This window comes from Mus pahari, chromosome 7 (assembly GCF_900095145.1).
Source record: "Mus pahari chromosome 7, PAHARI_EIJ_v1.1, whole genome shotgun sequence".
Lineage (NCBI taxonomy): Eukaryota > Metazoa > Chordata > Mammalia > Rodentia > Muridae > Mus > Mus pahari.
The window spans coordinates 80,506,043-80,515,835 of record NC_034596.1 but is presented as its reverse complement, the minus strand read 5'-3'; the positions used below and the strand labels follow the sequence as shown (position 1 = coordinate 80,515,835).

Sequence of the window (9,793 nt, the reverse complement as noted above, 5' to 3'; positions counted from 1 at the left end):
CATGCTTTTAATTTCAGCACTTAGAGACTGGCAGATCTCTCTGAGTTCAAGGCCAGTCTATTTATATAGTGAATTCCAGGCCTAAGTAGGGAGACGTTGTCTTTTTAAAAAAAAAAAAAAAATCCCTTTTTACCTATAAAGGAATTCCACTTTAACAGATGACATTAGCATCTTGAGTTTAATATCAGGAAGCTACTCCTTTTTGAGATTTCGTTGCAAAGTAGCTTCCTCTTACGTGAGGAATGACTGTGCACACACCTGTTGCCTGGGATCTGGCCCCTTACATTGCTGTGTCATCTCCATGCTCTCTGTGTGACCACTTACCAAGGTATGCCCTTCATCTGTTCGTGTAGGTGACCCTTTACTAATACAGCAGTTAAAAGTTTGGAGGACTGCTATGCCCCTCCGAGAAACAAACCATCGTGTGTAAATGACAAAGATGTCTTTCTGAAGAGAAAGTCTGGCTTATCCTTTATGACTAAGATTCATTTTTTATTTTTAACTGACTGTGTGTATGTGTGTGAGAAAGACCGCATGGGTACATGTGTGTGTGTATGTGTGTATGCATGTGTGTACTTGTTTGTGTGTGTTCATGTTCGGGTGCTTGAGAAGAGAGGCCTAAGATCCCCTTGAAGCTGAAATTACAACAACATCCCCAACCCCTGGCTATTTTTTTATGTCATATCTGTCTCCCCAGTTTCTATAATTGCCCTTCTTTAGAGTTCTTTACTAAGTAACTGTAGTTTTCTTCTTTAGATCACAGATTCTGCTGGCCATATTCTGTATGCCAAAGAGGATGCAACTAAGGGGAAGTTTGCCTTTACCACAGAAGACTATGACATGTTTGAAGTGTGTTTTGAGAGCAAGGGTAAGTAATCACAATGTTTCCCTTGTATTAAGCCTCTCCTCCAGCTCTCAGAGCTACCTGCTACAGGCGGCACTTGATTCCTAGTTTCATTTGGTTCTATTTATTCTGATGCAGAGACTTGTAGCCTTTGATGCATCTGTAAAAGATTGTGTGTGGAATAAAGGGTTGATGAAGTATAGCACAGACGTTTTTAGGGCAGTGGAACCTCTTGTCTGGTACTATAATGATGTAAGCATTATGCATCATTATACATTTATTCTACCATCTCATGTGATAAGGGTGATAATGTATCCATATAGGTTCATCATCTACAGATCATTCGCATGGCACACACTGGTAATGAGGGAGGCTCCGCCTGTGCAGTGGTAAGGGTCTGTAGAACTGGAGAAATGCTGAATACTTTCCATTAGTTTTGCTGTGAACCTAAATCTGCTTCTAATAGAATCTGGAAAGGCAAAAAATAGGTTATCCATTTGCCAGGCAAATGAAGAGAGAGATGTTACTAGAAAGGTTTTGTTGTTCTTTGTTTTAAAACTTTGAAGATCCTTTAAAGCCTTCAGGTCAGCCAAGGATAGGATAACTATTGTTCTGCAGAAGAACTTGTGCAGGTTGTACTCAGAGCAGCCAGAGGCTGTGGCTTTGTAGTTTACTTGGGCTTGCAGATGCTAATGCCATATGCTGTGACACACAGAGATGGAAGGCTTCGGTGGACAGAGAAGTGGTATAGATACGAACCAGGTGTAGTACTCTGCACCTACAATCCCAGAACTCAGGAAACTGTGGATTTGAGGCCATCCTGGCCTACAGAGTGAGAAAAAATTCAAAACAAAACAAAAGTAGGAGAGAAAGGGCAAGGTTTTGTTGTTTGTTTTTTGCCATAGTGGAAATTGAACCCAGGGCTTTGCATTTTCTGGGAGGTACTCTGTTACAGAAATAAAATATATTTCTAGACCAAGAAAGGAGGGATCAAGAAGACTAAGAGCTGTTTAAGTTTACTTCACTGTATGGCCCAGGCTGGTCTTGAGCTCCAGTGATCCTTCTGCCCTCACACCTTCTGAGAGCTGGGTGGAAAGTGTGTGCCACCACTCCTACGCCCCACCTTGAAGGCTAGGCATGGAACCCAGGCCCAGGGCATGGAAGGCAAACTCTTTACCATTGAGCTATAACTTAACTCTGTTGGCTTTCTACTGCCGTGATAAAATGCTAAGCAAAACTACCCCAGGAGGAAAGGGTTGATTTCATTTACAGCTTCAGTGCATCATAAAGGGCAGTCGGGGCAGGGACTGAAGCAGAAGCCACGCAGGACTGATGCTCCCTGACTGGCTCTCCATGGTTTGTTCAGCCTGCTTTTTATACTACCCAGGAACACTACCCATGTGTGCCCTCCCGCATCCTTAATTAATGGAGAAAATGCCCGAGACCTACCTAGAGGCAAGCCGATAAAGGCATTTTCCTCAATTGAGGCTTCTCTTCCTTGATGACTCTGTCTTGTGTCAAGTTGAGAAAACACTAACCAAGACTTCACCCTCTTGTGCTTTATGTATCTATTTACTTATTTATTTATAGAATTTATTTTATGTATGAATGTATGTGTACCACATGCATACCTGTTGCTTGAGAAAGCCATAAAAGGTCATAGGATCTCCTGGAATCTAGAGTTAAGGATGGTTGTTTAATACTATGTGGGTGCTCAGAACCAAACCCAAGTCCAGTGCAAGAGCAACAGGTACTCTTAACTACTGACTCATCTTCCCATCTGTCTCTTACCCTTCTAAATAAGGAAGAAAAGCAAAGATTTTTATCACATTTATGGGTAATGCACTCTTAGGAGTACACATGGGATTTGGGTAGAGACTATTCTGGTTGCCTTGATCGTAGACTTGTTGGTTTAATACTCAGAAAGTACCTGTGAATGCTTTAGTCTTGAGTTTGTAGGGTTGTTTAGTTTGGGATGTCTTTTGGTTTTGTTCATTTGTTTGGGTATTTAAATTTTTTGCATGGCTATATGGTTGCCATAATATATATGTATATATTTGTGTGTGCCCTGAGCATTTGCATGTGTGAGTGCAGGGACCTGCATGCTGCAGCACATATGTAATCAGAGAACAAGCCTCTGCAGGTCTTGGTCCTTCCTTCCACCGTTGATGCTAGGGGCCTGAGAGCTCCAAGGCTCTCTTGACTTGGCCTTGAGTCCCATGCCATAGGAGCAATAGAGTTACAGACATGTCAGGTTCTGAAGATCTGAACTCAGGTCTTCATGTTTACATAGCATCTCATTTATAGTGGTTTTTCTCTTGCTTTCGAGTGGATCTTTCTAGTCTCTCCAAAAGTTCTTTATTGTCATTTAAACATACAGCCTTGCATGTTTGGCTTATGCCTATAATCCCAGCACTTGGGAAGGAAAGGCAGGAGAGTCAGGAGATCACAGTCAGATTTAGTAGCTGCATAGTGAATTGTAGACTAGCCTGGGCAACATGAGACCTATGTTAAAAGACATGGGGGGCTAGAGAGATGGCTTTTTGGCTAAAAGTGTTTCCTACCTTCCCAGAGGAACAGAGTTCCGATCCTAGCACCACTTGTAACTCCAGTCCCAGAGGATACTCTTCTGGCTTCCACATGTGGCAGACATATAGTCAAACAATGTTTCACAGTTTAACTACAGCTGGAGTTAAAGTGTGTGCGCGCGTGCGTGCTCACCCATCTGTCCGTCCTACATTATCATTAGGTCATTTGAAGGCAGATGTTATACCTGTGGAAAGTCTCACTGGAGCAGTTCTGGCTCCATCGGTTCTGTTTGATTGACTTCAGCCAGTTTCAGAAAATCTCTGCTGTCTCCCAGGCAGCAAGGAGTACAGTAACATTTTCCTTGGCTAATAACATCAAGAAAGCCTGGTGCTTAAACAGCACTAGATTTGCTTAAGACTTCTAATTTCATGCAGGCAGTTTTTAATGCTATAAATAGTAAAAGCCAGGAAATTGTGAACTGTTTTCTGGGGATTTTTGAGTCTGCCTTTTTCCTGCTTAGAATCTTAATTCTGATTGGCAAATCAGATAAGTTTTCTGCTATCATTGCTACATTGCTTGGGCCATTTATCCCAAATAGACATTTACCTTCTAAGAATCATTCCTGAGAGTTATACTCAGACTATAAATTTGGTTGTTTTTATCTTTATTTGTTTGTTTGGTTTGGTTTGGGTTTTTTTTTTTTTTTTTTTTTTTGAGCTTTTCTCTCAAATGCTTAATGGGAGGGAATGTCCCTAAAATTTTTAATTCACCTACTAAAATAGTCCTTGCCTTGGAAAACGTTTGAATCAAAGTCGAATATTAGATAAAACTTATATTTTCAATGCTGAGGTTTGCTTTAAGTAATCTAAACTTAGCATGTGCAGTAATCCTAAGAGACCCGGACTGCCTCAGAATCTGGTAGAACATTACTCTTGAGATGTAGAAATGGCGCCCACTCCGTGTAGATGTGCGTGCCACTTAGCTTCTGACTGCTGTGATTTGAGTTTCTCTTAGTGCAGCGAGGCTGTGAGTTTTCTTTCTCCTAGTCTGCCCTCTGTACCAGTCACAGTCTCTTGTGTCCTGCTCAAGATGTTTGCCAGCAGCATGCTTTCCAGCACCAAGCACAGATGGAGGCTTTGTCTGCAGTATTGGTGAATTTAACCAGGATTTTGCTGCTGCAGAATGGGGGTGGGGGGGTGGGGGCGGAGTTATGACTGTTTCCTTCTATTGAGCAGATAGGGGTTAGGGAGAGGGAGGGTGGGTGGGTGGGTGATTTCCCGGAATTTTTAAGTATTCTGAACAATGAATCTTTTGATTTCTTTCTCAGGAACAGGGCGGATACCTGACCAACTCGTGATTCTAGACATGAAGCATGGAGTAGAGGCAAAAAATTATGAAGAGGTATGTACTGCTCCAACAGAGGAGGGAGGAGCACTCGGGGCTGGAGGCTTCTGTGACCTAATCAGGCCAGTGGCCACACATGGCCCACAAGGTTGTGGTTTTCTCAACAATCATGTGACAACCAGCTATGGTCCTGGTAATACAAAAGGTTGTATTAACAGAGACTTGAACAATAATTCTGGCTGTGTTTATAACCAATGAACTAAACCAGCTGTACAATTGTGTGTTGGTATGGTAGAGTTCAGTCATGCCATTAGCATTCTAGGGCAACACACACACACACACACACACACACACACACACACACACACACACTTAAATAGAATTCTGTCAAAAGAAAGTTGTTGGTTTTTTTTTTTTTTTAATTCCTAAGATCATCCTCTTATCTAAAACAACAAGTAGGTATATATCTTAGGGTGTAGATTCAAACACTGGTTAGTCTTGAACAGCTGTGCTGTTTTTTGAGAAACAATTGCTAAAAAATAACTTCCAGTTAAAGTAAAGGAGGAAGACTGGGTGGTAGAAAGAGCTGCAAGAGAGTCAGACATTTTATTCTGGTAGGAAGTATTACAGAATAATACATAATATAGTTTGGTGTATTCTAACTATATGAGAAACCGTTGTTTAACGTGATTAACAGACATTGAAAAATGATGAACAGACATTGCTCGTCAGGATTTTGGGAGGAAAAAGTCCTAAATTGGAGGCAAACAGGAAGTGATTGGCCATATGTGCATCAGGAAGTGGTAGCATAGTGACTATAAGTCCACAAAGTTTTTCCTCTTTTTTCTTGTTCCTGTGTTCAATTGAGTGAAACCAAAGTTCCTTGGAAGCAGTCGCTAGAGCAAGCAGTGATACAGTAACGGATATCAGACAGTTCCCGGTGGAGGCTAAAGTGCTTGTATCTCCAGGCTTGTTTAATTAAAAGAAATAAACAGGAGAGCCTCTTTAACTGATGAGTTTAAAAGTGAAAAAACAAGTTTTCCAGTTCCTCAAGACAGGGTTTCTCTGTGTAGCGCTGGGTGTCTTGGAACTCACTCTGCAGGTCAGGCTGACCTCGAACTCACAGGGATCCACCAGCCTCTGCCTCCCAAGTTCTGGATTAAAGGTGTATGCATCCCACTACCACCCAAAGTCAAATCTTAACTTTTCAAGATTCTGAAGAATCTTGTTGACTGTTATAACATGTTAAACTGTTATTATGAGATATAAAATACCTGGAAAAATTTTTTTGAGAAATTTTGTGTGTGTGTGTGTGTGTGTGTGTGTGTGTATTACATTTTGACTATATCCAGACCCTCTCAGACATGTCTCTTAACTTCATGTCTTCTTGTTTATAGCCCACTGAGTCTAGTTCAGTGATTTTCAACCTTCCCAATGCTGCAACTCTTTCATACAGTTCCTCATGTTGTTGTGACCCCAACCATAACATTATTTTTGTTGCTACTTCATAACTAATTTGCTGCTATTAGAATTGTAATGACAATATCTGTGTATTCTGATGGTCTTAGGTGACAATGTGAAAGGATCTTCGATGCACACCCTCAGGTGTCATGACTACTGGTCTGGTTAGTGCTGTCAGTAATGTCCTATGCACATGACTATGGGTCATGGGCATCTAACAGTGACCACACTCCCAAAGAACACAGCCATCTACAGCCAGTAGGTCCTCAGCTGGGCTGGGCACTCCTGAGACCTTCCCTTATCTGTGCTGGAATTTTGACTAGCTTGATGTTGTACAGATCTTATATAGCTGCTGTGAATTCACGTTCACAAGGGCCATATCATGCCTAGAACACAGCATTTCACAGCACTCCTTGTCCACTAGAGCTTACAATCCTTCTGACTATTCCACTGTGTTCCCTGAGCCTTGGAGTGTTGAAAATGTAGGTCTTTTTGAATTACAAGAGTAGGTACAGTGTTTGCAGTGTGTTGTTACTGCTGCTTTTTCTACCCTTGGATCATTCTATGAAACGGAGACATTGTTTCCTACTATATAACCTCCTGCTGTATAACTTGTTGTAACTTTGTTCTGTCATTAAGCATCTGTGTATTAAATACAGGGTACCTGAAGCCCTGTTAAACCGGAGATACAGTATACTCTCCCCAAAACAATGGCGTTACTGTGGCTTTGTATAAAGAACAGTGTGAATGCCACTATCATACCACATACCACAGGAATCGCAATTCCTGGCATTTCCGGTATCCTTAGGTGTTACTAACACTGGACAAGAATTTTATCTTTTTTTGACCTTCTGCTTAATATAAGAGGGGAATCCCTAGAGGAAAGGAACTACATTGCTTCCTTTGCCTGCTTCCTGCTTCGGATGTCTGGCATGTCCTAAACTTGTTACGCACATGATTACAACACAGCTCTAAGGTTCTGCTTCCTAACCACGAACTCTTCCCCACCACTTTCTTTAATGACTTCCCTTCTCTCAGCTCCCAACACCAGCACAGATTGAGGCAAAGGCCTAGAGTAGCCATGACAGGCCAAAATCAGTCCCTTTTTGAGGCTATGGCTAGGCTCCTAGACTCTTTGAACCTTGCTTAGAAATAGCTGTGGCTTGTCCCAGACTAATAACTCCTATGCTGAGATAAGGGTAACAGAAACATTTTGTTCCCTAGTTAGTTAGTTGCCATAGAGCATTGAACATATTTAGAGTTTTTGAGACATTTAATTTTAAGCTCTGGAGGTAATGGAGACCCTTTGTCCCAAAAGGACATGGACCATCTGGCCTCAGGAAGGCAGCATGTTTCTTTAATTTCCTTCACATCCAACATCTGAAGAATGTGGACTCAGTTCCGAAGTCCTCTGTTGTCCTGTAAAATGCAGTAATGCCTTATTGTTTGAGACAGAACCTCGCCGTGTAGCCCAGGCTGGCCTGGAACTCAACTATGTAGGGCCCCTGGCTGAGTTCAAACCATCAATCGTTTCCATCTCAGTCTCTGTCTGAGGTATTAGGACTGCCAGCCTGTATCACCACAGCCAGCTTGATCAGTGTCTTCATAGTGGGTCAGAGTAGCACAATAGCCTGTTTGAAATGTTATGAGGGACTTAGTAAAATTGTTATATAGTCTTAATCTATTTTATATTTGGGGGACAAATACTGGCTGTAATATAAAGAGAAAGAACGCCCTGTACACAGAAGCAGATGTGCGGTCCCTTGTGTTTTAAGGACTCTGCTACCGCCTTGCCTCTGCCCCTGAGATGTCAGATGTCAGCATCTCTGAGATTCAATATGTGAATCTAGCCTTTTTTATTTTTTCCTATTTTTTTTTTAAAGCAGCTTGTTCTTTCGTGAACTGGAGTGGCTGTTTGCAGAGATAGATTCCCTGATTGTGTAACTGGGGGGACAAAGGCAGTTTGTCCCCTAACTCCTGACTGCGTGTGACCTTTCTCTCTGTAGATATCTGAATTTTCAACAGGAGGAAGTCCTGTTTCAGCTAGATTCTATTAGTCTGCCATTCTCTCAGTAGGTGCCCCCAAACATAGTTGAGGCCACAGCTAAAGAAAGAAAACCAGAACCAAGTGTTTTGTTTGCGGAGTGCCATAGGAAGGAGGGACTCTGCTTCCCCGTACCACTTGCAGAGTCTAAGTTAAAGGACAGGACAGGAATAAGGCACTTGAACGGAGGCTAATGGAGGAGGCTTTTCCTTCCTATCTCCGACCAATCCTGGACACTATCAGTGAGAGCTTTCACGTTCCCTGAGGTTGGCACTGTTACATGAAGCCAGCTCGGAAGCCCCTTGGCCTCTGAACTGCTGTGAACAGGCTTGTGATTTGTGCACCGCCCCTGTGCTGGAGATTGCTCCTTGACTCTTGTTACGTTTACTTGTGTTAGACTTCATGTCCCTCACATTTACTGTTTAGCCTTTGGAGCTTACAGGGACTGATTGGGCTTTTTTAGGCAGGCCTTGAAGGTAGCAAAATGATTTGACTGAAGCAGGAGGCTTTTCCTGTGGATCTGGAAGCAGTTGAGCTTATTTATTTTTAGTTTTTTGCTTGCAGATTAGTGATCTTCTCAGTACCTCTACAGATGAGTCTGGGAACTCTCTGGATTTAAGTTATCATCAGAGTGGCAGACATAGATGCATTTTAGGAAAAGCTTAATTTATTGATGCTCTGAAGGTACATAGACGGGAAAAGGCCACATAGCTTTAGTTTTTTTCTAAGCAATATGAACTAGTCACGTCAGAGTGGTAGATGTTGAGGGCTTTCTCTGGGCAGTGGGCTTTATGGAGAAAAGGTGCAGAGTACTCTGAACACACAGCACTTGTTTAATGAGCCACAGTCCTTGAGAAAGCTGGCTCCCTTGATGCCAGTGCTGCATATTAGGTGCCTGGCTAGAGATTCCAGAGCCCATCTTAGTCTAGTCTGCTCTGCCTCTGAAAATTGTAGTCTGCCACTAACTAAAAAGTGAGTGACTGGAATGCTTAGTTTCCTCCTCTGTGAAGTGATGGACCCATAAAATGAGTACCTAGTTCCTCTAATACTCTGTGATTATTTAATGGCTATACGCAATATATCAGGAGAATGGTACCCCCTAGTGGAATATTTGTTTCACATTGTCATGGTCTGCCTTTATCAAGCTGGGGGGGGGGGATACCTTATTTTCAGCCTTAGAAGAAAAAAGCAGAGTACTGGTCTCTTCATGAAACATACAAGCTGGTATTCTTCCAGAACTTGGAGCATTAAGTCAGGCATTTAGACAAGCAGAAGAGCTGTTGGGGTGGTGGTAGGTTTTTGTTTTCTTTTAAGCAAGTGTTAATTTTACTTACTTGCAGCACTGGGGATCAAGCCCAGGGCTTCGTGCATGCCCGTGAAGCTTGGTCCCAGCCTGGAGAGTTTACTTTTCATATTTGAACTGACTGGTGTATAGTCATTGATGCTTAGTCCTGGCAAGTGAAGAGGGTCTTCTGGAGAACGCACTTGGAATTTCTTTTAAAGTTTTATGCTTTTGCCTCCAAGCATGAGAGTAGTAGAGTGGGAGACTGGGAAGTTCTCTAACCTGACTA

The 9,793-nt window shown here is 42.3% G+C and overlaps 1 protein-coding gene across 1 annotated transcript in view; it reads left to right on the top strand.

Annotated features, from left to right (window-relative positions):
- Tmed10 (transmembrane p24 trafficking protein 10) overlaps positions 1-9,793 on the top strand; it is a 33,539-nt gene that overhangs the window by 18,311 nt on the left and 5,435 nt on the right. The window contains exons 2-3 of the mRNA XM_021201612.2: positions 757-868; positions 4,701-4,774. Coding sequence (XP_021057271.1) covers positions 757-868; positions 4,701-4,774 — 186 coding nt within the window. The remainder of the gene's footprint in view (positions 1-756; positions 869-4,700; positions 4,775-9,793) is intronic.